General features: G+C 50.1%; 5 protein-coding genes across 5 annotated transcripts; 3 read left to right on the top strand and 2 right to left on the bottom strand.

Moving 5' to 3' along the window:
- Positions 1-740: 740 nt before the first annotated feature.
- On the bottom strand, positions 741-1,438 carry H6S33_001769 (uncharacterized protein; the record flags this gene model as incomplete). Its single annotated transcript, XM_044833133.1, has 3 exons — positions 741-772; positions 840-1,146; positions 1,220-1,438. 3 exons carry the CDS (start codon positions 1,436-1,438, stop codon positions 741-743), a joined length of 558 nt encoding a protein of 185 aa, XP_044693830.1.
- A 620-nt stretch (positions 1,439-2,058) lies between these two features.
- Positions 2,059-5,720, top strand: H6S33_001768 (uncharacterized protein; the record flags this gene model as incomplete). Its single annotated transcript, XM_044833132.1, has 6 exons — positions 2,059-2,468; positions 2,517-3,292; positions 3,348-3,864; positions 3,926-4,231; positions 4,285-4,469; positions 4,531-5,720. The coding sequence occupies 6 exons, from the start codon at positions 2,059-2,061 to the stop codon at positions 5,718-5,720; spliced, it is 3,384 nt and encodes a 1,127-aa protein (XP_044693829.1).
- Positions 5,721-6,897: 1,177 nt separating this feature from the next.
- H6S33_001767 (uncharacterized protein) lies at positions 6,898-8,564 on the bottom strand (the record flags this gene model as incomplete). The annotated part of the gene is made up of 6 exons (XM_044833131.1): positions 6,898-7,145; positions 7,203-7,247; positions 7,296-7,975; positions 8,036-8,219; positions 8,288-8,423; positions 8,490-8,564. The coding sequence occupies 6 exons, from the start codon at positions 8,562-8,564 to the stop codon at positions 6,898-6,900; spliced, it is 1,368 nt and encodes a 455-aa protein (XP_044693828.1).
- Positions 8,565-9,375: 811 nt separating this feature from the next.
- H6S33_001766 (uncharacterized protein) lies at positions 9,376-10,434 on the top strand (the record flags this gene model as incomplete). Its single annotated transcript, XM_044833130.1, has 4 exons — positions 9,376-9,603; positions 9,689-9,871; positions 9,939-10,233; positions 10,340-10,434. 4 exons carry the CDS (start codon positions 9,376-9,378, stop codon positions 10,432-10,434), a joined length of 801 nt encoding a protein of 266 aa, XP_044693827.1.
- Positions 10,435-11,941: 1,507 nt separating this feature from the next.
- Positions 11,942-13,107, top strand: H6S33_001765 (uncharacterized protein; the record flags this gene model as incomplete). The annotated part of the gene is made up of 2 exons (XM_044833129.1): positions 11,942-12,124; positions 12,214-13,107. 2 exons carry the CDS (start codon positions 11,942-11,944, stop codon positions 13,105-13,107), a joined length of 1,077 nt encoding a protein of 358 aa, XP_044693826.1.
- Between the last annotated feature and the right edge of the window lie 878 nt (positions 13,108-13,985).

Here is a 13,985-nt window from a genome sequence, read left to right as displayed (position 1 = left end):
CTTTAACATAGGCAGAGAACTGCTCGTGGGATCTCTTGGTATATATGATAACTACAATGTGTAGTGGTGGGATATGTATCCGGATAGCTTATATAGTCCATCATCGCACTAGCTCCAACTGCAGCTAGAGTATGCTTGTTTGGGTTATGCTTTGAATACAGTAACTCGGGTCAATGTTCTTTCTAAAAGGATCTACTAGTAAACCTATAGAGGAGTTACAATTAATTTCGTAGGCAAGAACGTTGGGTGTCAAAGTTGTGGCAGGCCCATGTCATGGATCAGCAATTTTCGAATTATGGGGCTAAACCTTATCGCGTCCTCTAGGGGATTTAAGCTTCGGGATCTCGCTCGTGTTCTTCGGGAGCCTAGATTAGTTAGTCAAGTTATAACAAAAAGGGCATCGCCCCTACTCTAGGCTCAGTCTCCCCGATGCTTGGTTGCTGTGCTGCGCATGCTGGTCGATCGGTGGTATCATGCAGGGCTCTACACTACCAAGTGCTCGTCTTAAATTTGGCGATGCAGTACTATGCATTTGTGTTGGTAGATTGGTGGACACATCACTTTAAGGATCACATTCAGGCCTTGGATTACTAATTTTCCTTACCTCTGAATTTACGAAGTTGAGTCGATCATGCGCTAAAGAATTACTTGGTTCCATCAATTCCATCAATTACTACATTTATGGGGCCGCAGACTGGCATGAGTTCCCTATAACTACAAAAATCCCCGCAGCTATCTCTTCAGGTCATCTTCACGTTGGAAAAGTCCATTTCTATCCACCGCGAGGCAATTAGTAAATAGCCTGAGTACGGAATGGGTACGGAGAGAACAAAACCTACCCGGATGCTGTTCCTGGAACTTCTTTAACATGTCGGCCTTCTTTTGCTCGTCGCTTGTTGGCTTCCCCATTTCCTTCTGCCTCTGGTCATACATCATCTTCTCCACCATTGCCCTTGTCTCGCCGTCCAGATCGCTCAGGTTGGAGTTCTCCGGTGTGATCTTTGTGGTGTCGATCTTGGGGTGGTGAGTGAGTACGTGTTCCCACCATTCCATCTTGTTGACTTTCTCGAGCTGGATCGAGACAGACTTTTGGTCCTCCAGTGACCAGGTGCACTCGTCGGTTGTGACACGCTTAGGAAAGGTACCCTAAAAGAAATTAGTTACCACTAGAGCTGGCGAGGGACGCAGAGAAGACAAATTAATAGAGTGGGGGTCGTACCTCCATGATGGGCTCCTGTCCTTTCAGACCGACTTTGATAGAAGTAGACTTGATATCTACAACGAGGTCACGAGCTCTTGTTCCTGGAGGAACAGGTACCGAAATATCGACTTCCTGGATTGTCTGGGTCCATTTGTAAGGTAGAGCGGCCTGCTCAGCAGCTTCCTTTGCGGCAGCGGCCTTGTTCTCGGCATCGGTGGGAGCGTCGGAGGAAGACATTTTCGAGTATCTCGTAAATGTGTGGTGTGTTGGTGGGCGATGTTTCTATCTAGGGACTAAGTTCGTATTTCACATCTTGGTGGGGGATGTTCTAGATGATTCGTCAACCCCGCTACACCGCGTTTAGTCTTGGCAGCACTCAAGTAAAAGACCAGCCGAAATTAAATCTAGACTCCCCAGATAAAACTAGATATAAATGCTTTCTGAACTTGTAATTATCAAAGTTCTTGCCTAGATGGATGTTCCTCAAGCACTCGATCCTCGCAACAGATAAACTTGCCCGAGTGATGCGTGGTGAATGAGACGTGCCTGCCAAGATACTTAGATTGACGTAATTAAGTCACGTGCCACCTTTGTCACGTCTCCCCGTCGCGAGCTTGTCGGAACGATAGACACCACATCATACGAGCATCAAGGCAAAGGCGAAAAGCGATACAGTCATAAGGATACACCCGAGGACGAAATCTGATATCCTCGAACTGCCGATATCATATAAAAGGCGGTTTTTTACTATATAAATATCCTCGGGACCGAGCACATACCTCATTAGAGACTACAGGGCGTATCTAACCCTCATATAACTAATCCGTGTAGCAAAATTCAACTTTAAACTTTGCAAGATGTTCCCGATACGTGTCCAAAAGATTAAAAATTCATTGCCTGCCCGAGGCAGCACAAGTGGTAATACCACCGCAACCACTAGTACTCCCCAAGCTGACGGGAACATGTCGTCCTCGTCATCTACAAAAAAGAAGAGAGCTCTATTTCCATCATTGACAGATAGAGATGATATTGAGGACTCTTCTGACTCAAGTCTTACGGAACTCAGCAGTGATGACGACGGTGATGGTAATAAGGATAAAGGAAAAGCCAAGCAGGAAGATGACAACGACGAGGACGACGATGAAATGGAGTGGGAGGACGTGCTTCAGGCCACTATTGAACCAGCTTCAGCAGCACCATCCTCGGCTTTGAGGATAGAGGGTGATCTGCATCTCACACTTGATGGCAATCTAAATGAGTTCTCAACGTAAGTTCCCGATATCTTCCCGAGTATCAGAGCTAATACTAGGAGTAGGAAGAAGAAAGGGGCATCTGCTAAGGAGCGTCAGATGCGCGTTTTAACACATTGCCTGCATGTGCAGTTCCTACTCTTTCATGGAAGTATCCGGAATAGATGGCTTTGCGACCCGGAGCTGCAGGCTGTGCTGCTGTCACAGGTTACACCGGGCATCATGAGGGATATTGAAAAGTTTCATACTCGGAAGGAAAGGAAATCAGATGAGAAGGCTGCGTCAAAGGGTGTAACAGAGCCAATTTTGAAGCTTTTAGGGGTCTTGATTCACTGGTGGAAAAAGAAGTTTACAATCGATAAACCCGGAATGAGGAAGAATGGGTATAAAACGCTGCAGCAGTTTCGAGACGAGAGAGAGGAAGAGAGTGATAAGTTTGAGTTTATTAATGGTAATAAAGGTCCAAATGGAGAGGATAAAGTTACATTGATGAAGAATCAGGGCGAGAAAATCGAGAGCCTAGAAGAATTTAGGAAGATGGCCAAAGAGTGTAGGGGTAGTCGAGACGCTGGTGCTATCCTTTTTACGGCTTTACTGAGAGCCATAGGAATTGAATCGCGTCTGGTATTTTCTCTGCAACCATTAGGATTTGGGTTTACTGAACGCGAAAACTACACTGGAACCGGCCCAGTTAAAAAAGAAATGAAGACATCGCAGAAGAAGGCTGGCCATGGTGGTAAGGGTAAACACAAGATAGAACAATCAAGTGGTGAAGAGGACAGTGAGGATGATAGCGACACAGGTGGTGGTTTCATCCGAGAAAAATCAAGTTCATCCCACAGTATGCCTTCTCTCACACTCCTCCAACGCCCAATAGTAACAATGATATCTCGCAGAACCTAAGCAACCCACATTCGATAAAGACCTTCCATACCCAATATTCTGGACCGAAGCCTGGTCACCCACCACTAAGAAATGGATAACTGTAGAACCAATAGTCCTCACCGTTGTTGGCTCCACGCCAGACCTCCTCGCGAAGTTCGAGCCAAAAGGTAAAGGAGCTGCAGGCTCGAAGCAAATAATCGCCTATGTAATCGCCTTCTCTTCAAATGGGACAGCTAAAGATGTTACTGTAAGATATCTCGCTAAAAACTCATTCCCTGGAAAGACAAAAGGGTCAAGGATACCAGTTACAGATATCCCCGTCTATGATTACGAGGGGAAGGTGGTGGATGCTCGCAAACGGGACTGGTTTGGCGGGGTAATGAGGGGATATCGGACACCTGTAGAGTTGAGGACAGAGGATGAAAAGAAGGAAGACGAGGAGTTAGGAAAATTTATAGCGAAGGAAAAGGTAAAGGTAGTCCAACAGCAGCAGAAGGAAAGTATCAGCTATTACAAGAATAATCCCGAGTAAGTATTAGGCTCCAGTCCTAGGTGGTAATGCACGAATTGCTGAATCTCTGTGTTGCAGCTATATACTGGAACGCCATATGAAACGTGACGAGGCTGTAAGGCCGGGGAAAACACATATCAAGACATTCACAGCTGGAAGAGGTGAAAAGGCTAAAGAGGAAAAGGTATACGCAAAAGACGACATTGTATCCTGCAAAACCGTCGAGAACTGGTGGCGAGAAGGCAGGACCATTAGAGCGGGCGAACAAGCTCTGAAAAGAGTCAAGCCTCGTGCTGCTACACTAAATAAGAAACGGGAAATTGAGGATGCAAAACGAGACGGCGAAATTGTCATGGAGGGTCTTTATAGCGAAGACCAGACAGAGTTGGTTTCCTCTTTCCCTGTTAGTATGTAGTTATAAATTAACCCTGAGGTAGGATCTATAATCCTCCCCCAATTGTGGATGGTAAGATTCCACGAAACTCGTTTGGGAATATCGATATCTACGTTCCCTCCATGATCCCACCAGGGGCAATTCACCTGCCTCTGAAAGGGACTGGGAAGCTAGCTCGTAGGTTGGGAATTGACTACGCAGAAGCCGTGACGGGATTCGAATTTAAAAGTATATACCAAATACCTCCTCCTACCCATTCCTTGACCATTTAGTCCTGACTATATCCCAGACCAAAGAGCAGTCCCATGCATCGAAGGAATCATCATTGCCTCCGGAAACGAAGATATCCTACGCGATGCATGGAGAGCAGAGCAGGAAGAAATCAAGAGAAAAGCGGATGTAAAGCGTGAAAGGGCAGCATTAGCACTGTGGCGGAGATTTCTGATGGGTCTAAGGATCGTAAAACATCTGAGGGACGAGTATGGGGATGATGCTGAAGGTGCTGTGGATGTGAACCCATTTACGAAGAAGTCACATCATGTCGTAGAGGAACAGCATCAAGATGGACCTGTAGAAGGTGGCGGATTTTTCAGGGAAGGCGACGAGCAGGATAGTGGTGGTGGGTTCGTTAGGGAAGGCGAGGACCACGATGATGGTGGTGGGTTCATTAGGGAAGATGTAGATTCGGGTGGAGGATTCCTCATAAACGACGCTGATGGTAACGAAGGCGGCAGTTTCATTAGGGGTGGGGCCAATGAGGGCGGGGGCTTCATTATAGATGATAACGATACTGGAGGAGGCTTCTTAAAAGACGCCTCTGAGGAAGCCGTAGAAGAACCCACAAGTTACCACAGCGGCGGTGGGTTCGAGGTGATCCTCGACGAGGACAACGACCACTCACCCACCATCCCTTCACCGCAGCCTCCGCAAAACGGAGCCATGTCTTTCCGCGACCTGATCTCACAGAAAGGGAGAAACATAGACCCCGAGTCCTCTTCGTTAGACGAGGAGGATGAAGAGGATCAGGAGGAGGAGGGAGAGGAGGACGAAGACGAAGACTACAATGCACCAACCCCAATAGTCCGGTCCGCATACTTCCCCTCTCCCGCAGCTACAGCTCCAGAACCACGAGGACTACACAGAAAGACCGTGATCGAAGTCCAGATACCCACTAAAGCCCGACCACCATTCAAGCCTTCTGAATACAAAGAAGTCACAGAAGACAGCGAAAAAGACAGGACATCTCCAGAGTCTGCGGCGTCGGAGGAGAAAAGTAAAGAGCCCTCACCACTGCCACCGCCAAGAAGGAGCTCGAAGCGGAAAGCGGCAGCCGAGGCGGGGAGGCGCCAGAGTAAATACTTCGCATCTGCGGACCCCGAAGATGATGATGATGAGGAGTCCGCCGTTGTCCGGGGGCGTGCTGCGAGGGGTAGGGGTAGAGGTAGGGCTAGGGGTAGGGGTAGGGGTGTGGGGAGGTAATGATTGATTTGTGGGTTTTGGGTGGGGGTGTAGTTACCGTGGAGATATGCCGGTGCGGAATGTAGATAGGTTACGAACCATGATGCATGAGTAGAATGTTTGAGTATGGGGGGCCATGGGTTATATTGTGGTGGTGGGAAGCTATGTATATATTGTCCTATTCGTCTGGGTGTGCGTTATTGGCGTTCTATGTCTGCACCCCCACTTTCACTATGTGCATCCTACAATAATTGCAGCAGAGAGAAGATGTGGTGTAAGCTCGAGAAGTTAGAGGAGCTAGAACTAACCCATCCTACAAATCCCATATTTATGTTCTTCAGAGGTGAATGGAGCTATAAAGAGCAAGTATCTAGCTATCTAGCCAATAGCGGCGTGGTGCCAGAGATCTGAGACGGAACCTTGAGAGTCCTCAAATATACGGACCGCTGCGGGGCTCTAAAGTCAGCACTACGGTAATTCTAGCCCTCCCTTCTTTACTGTATTGCATGATCCGGATGCATATGCGGTATATGCTTCGAAACTTATTGGTGTGAAGCTATATAGCACGGGCATATACATGCACATGTAGTTAGCACCTACCCCCACCAGATCAACCGTGAGAATAACAGTGCGAATGAAGCTCCAAACAACCTCCCCCATAGCAAGCGAATCCTACAAGACTCTTCACCCACCACCGACCCAGAACTCATACTCCCAAACTAAACCCCCGCCAAGACCGACCCCAAGGATCATCCCCATCGGGACGTCTGCCAAGAGCCAACTACAATAACCACATCACTATCATTGACATATATCACCGCACAAACATAGAGATACGTGACGTTATATATTTTTTTTTCCCCAACTCCGCCGCCGCCGCCCAAATTCTACTACGACATGAGATGAAGGAAACCAGACACATAGCAAAAAACATAAACAAGAAACAGAAACAACAAAAAAATAGGTAAAGAAAAAGAAAAAAGAGGAAGAGGAAGGAGAAATAAATTCAAGCTCTAGACTTAAAAAGAAATCTCAACCCTAAATATGAAAACGTAAGAATAATAATATAGCCAACTCGCCTGTAAAGGGAAAAAGGAAGAAAACGCTATTTTAAGTCAAACCCCCCTGGTTCCACAAGACAGCTAGGCCTTTTTGTGCACCTCCAAATGTCTACCCTAAATACCACTCCACAGTAAACCTATCGCATGTACTGCCTGACGACATCCTGCAGTCTGCTTGCACCTTGCCCGAGCGCTGCCGCGGCGTTCTCCAAATCTTCGCTAGCGGTACCCGCGAATCGTCTGGCGAATTCCCTGGCGGTAACTTCAAGGTTGCTGAAATCGTCACCTCCGGCGCTGCCTACACGCTCATCCTCATCGCGACCAAAGTATTGGCTGCTACTGATAGCACTGGCGCCCTCAAAACCTTGGAGACGGGTCTTGGCTTCTGATTGTGCTGCGGGGTCAAATGATCCCTTTCCAAAGAACTCATCAGAAGAGATACCCTTTTGAGAACCAAATTTGGTGCGAGCATATTTCTCGTCGTCGTCTATCTTGCAATTAGCGCAACTCACTCATTTTGCAGAAATTACCATACCTTCAACAGCAGCCTTAACAGGCCCAACAGATCCGAAACCACCCATGTTCTTCGCAGCCGGCTTCGCTGCAGCAGCGCCAGCAGTCTGCCCGAACCCAAGTCGTCCCATCTGCAATCCTAATCTCTCGGTGTCACTGCTCTGCCTCTGGTGGGAGGTAGTGCTAACCGCAGGAACCGGGCTGAGAGGCGTGGCCTTGGTGTCCTTCACCTCATCGTCGGGGTTGTATCCCAACTTTGCGATCCTCTCGGCCTCCTCTTTTGCTTTCTTCTCGGCCTCCTCAAAGTCAAGGGCATCACCACCGGTAACCTTCTTGGCACCAAGCTTCTGCGGTTTCTTTGCGCCTAGAACACCGGTACGGCGGGCCCCAGCCGCAGACGCACCACCCGCCTTTGTGCGGAGCGCGGAAGAGGTCGTAGTACGAGAAACGGGGGGAGTGGTCGCCGGAGTCGAACCACCGGACGTCAGCGGTGACTTTGTCCTCGCGATATCAGCACCACCGGCGGCATTAGCAACCAAGGGCGAGGAAGTGCGCCCAATGACCGGCGGTGTCGCCGTGCGTGAAGGCGGGGGCGTGGGTCGCTTAATAGAAGGCTTATCCCACGATGAGAAAAAGTCATCCTCTGTCTCAGCGGGGGTGGCCGGCTCGTCGCCGCCCTCAACCACGACTTCACCCGGATACCTGCATTCCGCCAATTAGCTCCTAATCCGTGACAGGGGTGCAATTTCAGGGGGTCCATACAGTTTCGCGTCCTCCGCGCCGCGCTTCTTGAGCTCCTCCTTGTACTTTGATGCTGTGCTAGATCCATACTTGACCTTCGGATCCTTTGATGCAAGAGCTGCCGAGCCCCCGTGCGACTGGAAGTACTTGGTCGCCGACTCGTTCCCGCCGACCTTCATCGTCCTGAGCTGCTCCCATTGCCATTCTACAGCACACAATGTCAGTCTGAATCCAGCCCAATAGAAAAGCAGGAGGGAAACTGGAGCTACATACGATCCAGCACGGTGGAGCGGACGAAGGAGATATGGACACCGAGGTTACGGTGGTGAGCACTGCAGTCAAGGCAGAGGTAGATGCCGAAGGGCACCGACGCCCACGTCGGGTTCTTTCCGCCACAGTCAAAGCAGATCTAGATGGATCAGTTAGTTAGCTGCTGGTCTGATGTGCGGATGTGTGTCTCTGTGTAACTACGGACCTTATTGGAGCGGTGGGCCTTGAGCTTCTCGAAGATCTTCTGACCCTGGGTTTTGGATGCGAGGGGGTTGCTCATTGTGGTTGATGTTTTTGTGTTTGAGGGTTTTTTCGTTCTATCTTCTGAAAGGAGTGTTTTGGGGGGGTACCTGTGGTGGTATGTATGGTGATTGATGGAAGAGAATGAGGGGGGGGGGGGGGGGGGGGGGGGGACGAACGAGTCGAGCGTGTGGGGTTGGAGAGAGTTGTTGTCTTGATTGTCTGTCTGGTTGCTGGTTGGCTGTCAGGTTAATTCGCTGGCTGGCTGTTCGGTGAAAGTGGCCTCAAAGGGGGAAAATGGTGCTGACAAAGCGGGCGTCGGTGGGGGGGGGGAATCGCGTGTAATTGGAGAGATAGCCGCGATAACTACACTCTGACAGGAGAATTCTGCACTAGGACTCTGCGTGGGAAAAATACTCAATCTATTTAAGTAAGGTTAAGGTATATTGTGCATCCACGGTGCTGTATCTGCGATTGTATAGAACTGTAAAAGAGCTGTGTGCTAAGAGATCCGTAGATGGTATGGAATCGCTGGCTACATCTTGCATAGCGAGCCTAGCATCTTTGTTCCTTGGATCTGCAGAGCGACGCGTTTATCCTTGACTCTCGTTTATCCCACCAGCGGTGCTGTGCAACATGCCGTACCTGAATGTACCCTGCGCACACGACCCACTCTCGCTCACTCTCGGCGTCCACCGTCTGGAATTCTCACTCGGTCTCACAAGCAATGTGAGTCTACAATTCCACCTACACCCAGACTCTCTCTACGCCCACAGCCATCCTAGGCTCACCAATCGAACACCCACCCCCCAAGCCCCACCACATACCCCACCACACCACACCACACCACCATGTCCGCCCTGCGCGCCCCCGCCCGCCTCACCCGCCGCCTCCCCCCCGCCCACCGCCTCCTCAGCACCACCCCCCACCGCCTCGCCGACCCCCAACGCCAACAAATCAGCATCTCCCCCGCCACCCCCCATAAAAAATGGGCCGACCTCTCGGCCACGCAGAAGGCTGGCCGCACCGCCAGCACCGGCGCAAACCTCATCACCATCGTCACGGGGATGGCCATAACCGTACCCCCCCCCCCCTCTGCACCCTACCCCACCACCCCCCACCGCCGATATATATAGAATTACATTGCTAAAGGAAGTGGCATAGGGCGCCGTGTTCACGCTCCTCTACTTGGAGGTGTTTGCGCCCGACAGCGCCGCAAACTGGTTCAACACCATCCACGCCCGCGTGCGCGCGGACGAGCGGTGCGTGGGCCTGCTGGGCAACAGGATCAAGGCGTACGGCGAGCCGACGTCGAACCGGTGGTCGAGGAATCGGCCGATTGCGTTAGTACCTCCTCTACCGCGGGTTTAAATTGGGAGTATCTAGGTGGACTGATGGAAATGGATGAACATAGGTCAAAGGCTTGGAAGGACAAGTATGGCGTGGAGCATCTGGCTCTGCATTTCAACGTAACTACCCTACCCTACTCTACCTGACTGCCAATGATACACTTTTGTTTTTGTTTTTTGCTTTGTTCTACGTCCAGTGGCGGATAGCTGACATGTGGGAACTGGTGGCTGGCGGCGGCCCATTTCGTGGACCACTACAGGTAGAAGGGCACATTGACCGCGGCGTTGTGAACGCCCACCTTGTGAAACGGCCCGGCGAGAGCGAGTATGCGTACCAGTATCTGTTTCTCGTCGTCCCAGGTTCGTTGCTCTCTTAAATTGTGTCCAATTGGGTTTTTCATCCCAGGAATCTAGTAATATTATGAAACACCTTTTTCGAGACGCTGACAGTGCGGTGGCATGGTAGGGAAACCACCGATATACCTCGAGAAGGACGAGTCCAAGATCGAGCGCGAAGGAGGCCCCAAGAAGCGGCTGTTTGGCGTCCAGTGGGGCTGGTAGGTTAGGGAGGCGGGTGGGGAACGGGAGGTTACTTAGGCAATCAGGCAGGCAGGCAGGTATGTAGCGTGGAGGGGGGAGGGAGGGGAGGGGGAGGGAGGGAGAGACATTTCTCTTCTCTAATTGGCATTGACAAGGGAAAGAAGCGATGGTTGTACAAGAACCGTGCTCAATCGACGAGGTATCATAATCCGCCCACCACCCACCACCCACTACCCTGGACAGCCATCGCAACCCACAAACCTACACAAGACCACAATACCAGGCCAGACCAGACCATACAAGACCACTACTACGTACCATCATCATCCTTCCTTCTAGCATCATCATCACTAGCTCAATCATGAAGGGGGTTACATACATGCCTGTGTGGTCGGTGGTCTGTAACAGTTAAGCGACAAATATGTACTACCTACACTACATACACGAGCTGCCTCCCCACCTCTCGGCGAGCTCCTACTCGTACTCTACATGTATTTGCCTAATTTGAAATCCCCTCCGGCGCGAACCTGTAGGCCAAAAAAACCTTTCAGTGCTCTCTTTCTCATCATTCCAAGCCAAGCCAAATCAAAAAAAAAAAAAAAAAAAAGAAACATCAATCATGCGCGCACCTACATTACATTTCAGCGCAATTCATTGTCTTTCTACTTTGTACCTGTTGCGACCATTTGTTCGGTAACCCGGTCCCCCCCAGCCCTTCTTTCTTTCGTTAAGGCTGGCCAATCAGCGCGCACCCCACCCCTGTCGCCCCCTGCACCGTTGCACAGCGGCAAAAGCAAAAGTGAACCACTACATAACGCTATTTTACTACGTACCGCTACAGCGACTGCTAAGTACTCTCTTGCTAGACGGAAATCTTCCGGGCATTTTGGGCATGTAGGAGATCTGCGTCCATGAATAACCACTACCTTGAACCCCACTCCGATCCAGCCTGTCTGTGTACCAGCGGCCAGCGGCCCCATACAGATCTGCCGTACCGTACTCTCTACCAACCTACCATGTGTATGTAGTTATGTGCTCACTCAGGCCATTTGTGAGCTACAAGCAAGTAGCTCCTCCCTGCTCACCCTCTCACTCCCTCTCGCGAATAAACGCCGAATCGGAATAAAAGAGGCGCTCTGGCCAGCACCATGGAAGAAAAAGAAGGAATGAACAAGTGTCAATGCGATGATGTGACACTACCGCGCTGCTTTCCCTTCCCCTTGTTGTTTGATTTGATATAAATACGCGAATGCTCCCTCACCCCCCCCCCCCCCCCTCCGGCCCCTCCCCTCCCCTCCGTATTTTTTTTTTCTTTCGCTTCCAGCTGGGCCCGGGCAGCGTCATAACGAATCTCCTACTGTTGTTTAGTAACGGGTTTCTCCGGTAGCTGTGCGGCCGTACGGGGAAAAATTGGCTTATTATATAACGGTCGATACCACTCTCTCTCCTTCTTTTTAAAGGTTAGATGTTAGTAGAGCCAGCTTGGAAAGGAAGCTTGTGAAGAACTCAAGAACTCAAGAATTCAACTATGGTCCAATCGTTATACCCATCACCACCGGCCAATATGAGCAGTACTACCGCTGCTAAACAGGCAGAGCTGGCCCTACCTGGCACCAATAATTTCGCCAAACTACCCACAGAGATCACGCTGAATATATTCAGTTACCTCAGTCACTCTGAGCTCTTTAATAGTGCTCTTGTCTGCCGCGAAGTCAGTATGCTCATATTCCTACCGAATGATCATTTCCCCCTAACTCAATTCCCCTGATTGTCTAAATAAAATGCTAACATCCTTCTTAGTGGTACTTCATTTCCACAGCACCTACTCTCCACTATGCCCTCGACCTCACGACTCTGCGTCAATCCTCACTTAACAACTACGCTCCGCCTGCCACCCTTTCAAGGCACCTCCGTACAGCCAGACACCTCACATTCAACTCTCCGCCCCATATCTCTACCAATAGCATACTCTACCTCCTTACCCACGTCTCTTCCTCTACCCACTTGCGCACGCTCACGCTCAGCTCTATGCCCAATGCCCGCAGCGCCTCACCGGCACTAGCCCACTTCTTCGCCGCCACCCAGAGCACGCAGCTCACCCACGTTGACCTCTCAAACACCTCCGTCACCACCCCCGTGATCAGCGCATTGCTCCAATCACACCGCGGGACCCTCCGGAGTCTGATCCTCGACTTCACCGAGATTGGGGACGGCGCCTTGAAGGCAATTGCGACGGGGGCGGCCCTGGAGAGGGTTAGCATTGCGGGGTGCTTTGGGCTGTCGAAGGGGGCGCTCAAGCGGTTTTTAGTGCGGAGGATCCCGGGGCGGGTGAAGGTGGTGGGTCTGCGGTGGCTGCTGGATGTGAGGGTGGCGTGGGTGTGGGAGATGCTGGCACGTGCGGGTGTGCAAGAGGGGAGTGGCGGAGTGCTAGCAGAGGTGGACGTGGGTGGATGTGAGAGGTTGACACTGGCGGATGTAGAGCGTGTAGAGGAAAAGTGGCCGGGGGTGAAGGTACGGCATACGGCGGTTAATGCGAAGGATGCGGTGTGGGGATATCGGAAGTATGTGGCGTTTTTGGCATCACTCCAAGCTGAAGGAGTGCCGTTACATAAAGGCGAGAGAGCAGAGGCGGAGGCTATGGCGAAGGCGCGCGTGTATCCGGGAAGAAATGTCGGAGAGACTTATCGGTATTAACTGTCATTGATCCTTTTTATTTTTTTAGGTTCTGGTTAGGAGTTTCGGTGCTCTGGAGTCTTTCTTTAGTTTTCCTTTTCCCTGTATTTATCATTAGATTTGCTATTCTCTCAATTTGATAAACATTGATTCTTTTGTATTTAGTTTTTTTGATAGGAGATCTTTGAACCACAGGGTGTTTTCTTTTATCCATAGACACGTAAATTTACTTCTTCCCAATTGATCTCAACCAATCTATCCTATAATATATCGAATTATTAATATTGCATCACTGCGCATGAAATGGGCGCCTTCACTCGTGCATACGTACCAAAACCACGAAGTGCAAATAAAAGTGCAATCGTTACCCTCGCCAATCAAGACAATCATTATTGCGGTGCCCGCAACTGGGCGGCACCAGGCGTCTCAGGCATTTATTCATCGAGACGATCGGATACTGTTTGGTTGGTCAGATTCGAAGTCAGTATTTCAAGCAAGGATTGTTATTGGGAACGAAGGCGAGCTGCTCATGCAGAATGAGGGGAAGGGTGGGAAAGGATGCAAGAATTGCATTCGTGATTAGGTGTGACGAGAGAGATATGTAGAACACCCGTGGGCTTCGGCAAGTTCAATGTTTAGTTATCCAGAAGAATGTTTCGTTTAACAGACTGATCTATCAATTTGATCTTTGAAAACCATGAACCGCATGAGGTCATTCCTACATTTTCCATATGCAATTATCCGTGAGTACTTATAGACGGTTGTCTGCATGTATCGATAGTTGTCCAGAGACAAATACCCTTGGTGGTGGTACATGTGCCTCCTCCAGCGCCTTTGACTATCATTTCCCCAAGACTCCCTAATATTCAATGGTACCACAAATGTAAGCCAGCTAATGA

Source organism: Morchella sextelata (genome assembly GCF_020137385.1).
Source record: "Morchella sextelata strain SCLS chromosome Unknown scls_11, whole genome shotgun sequence".
Classification (NCBI taxonomy): domain Eukaryota; kingdom Fungi; phylum Ascomycota; class Pezizomycetes; order Pezizales; family Morchellaceae; genus Morchella; species Morchella sextelata.
This window is presented reverse-complemented; position numbering and strand designations above follow the sequence as displayed.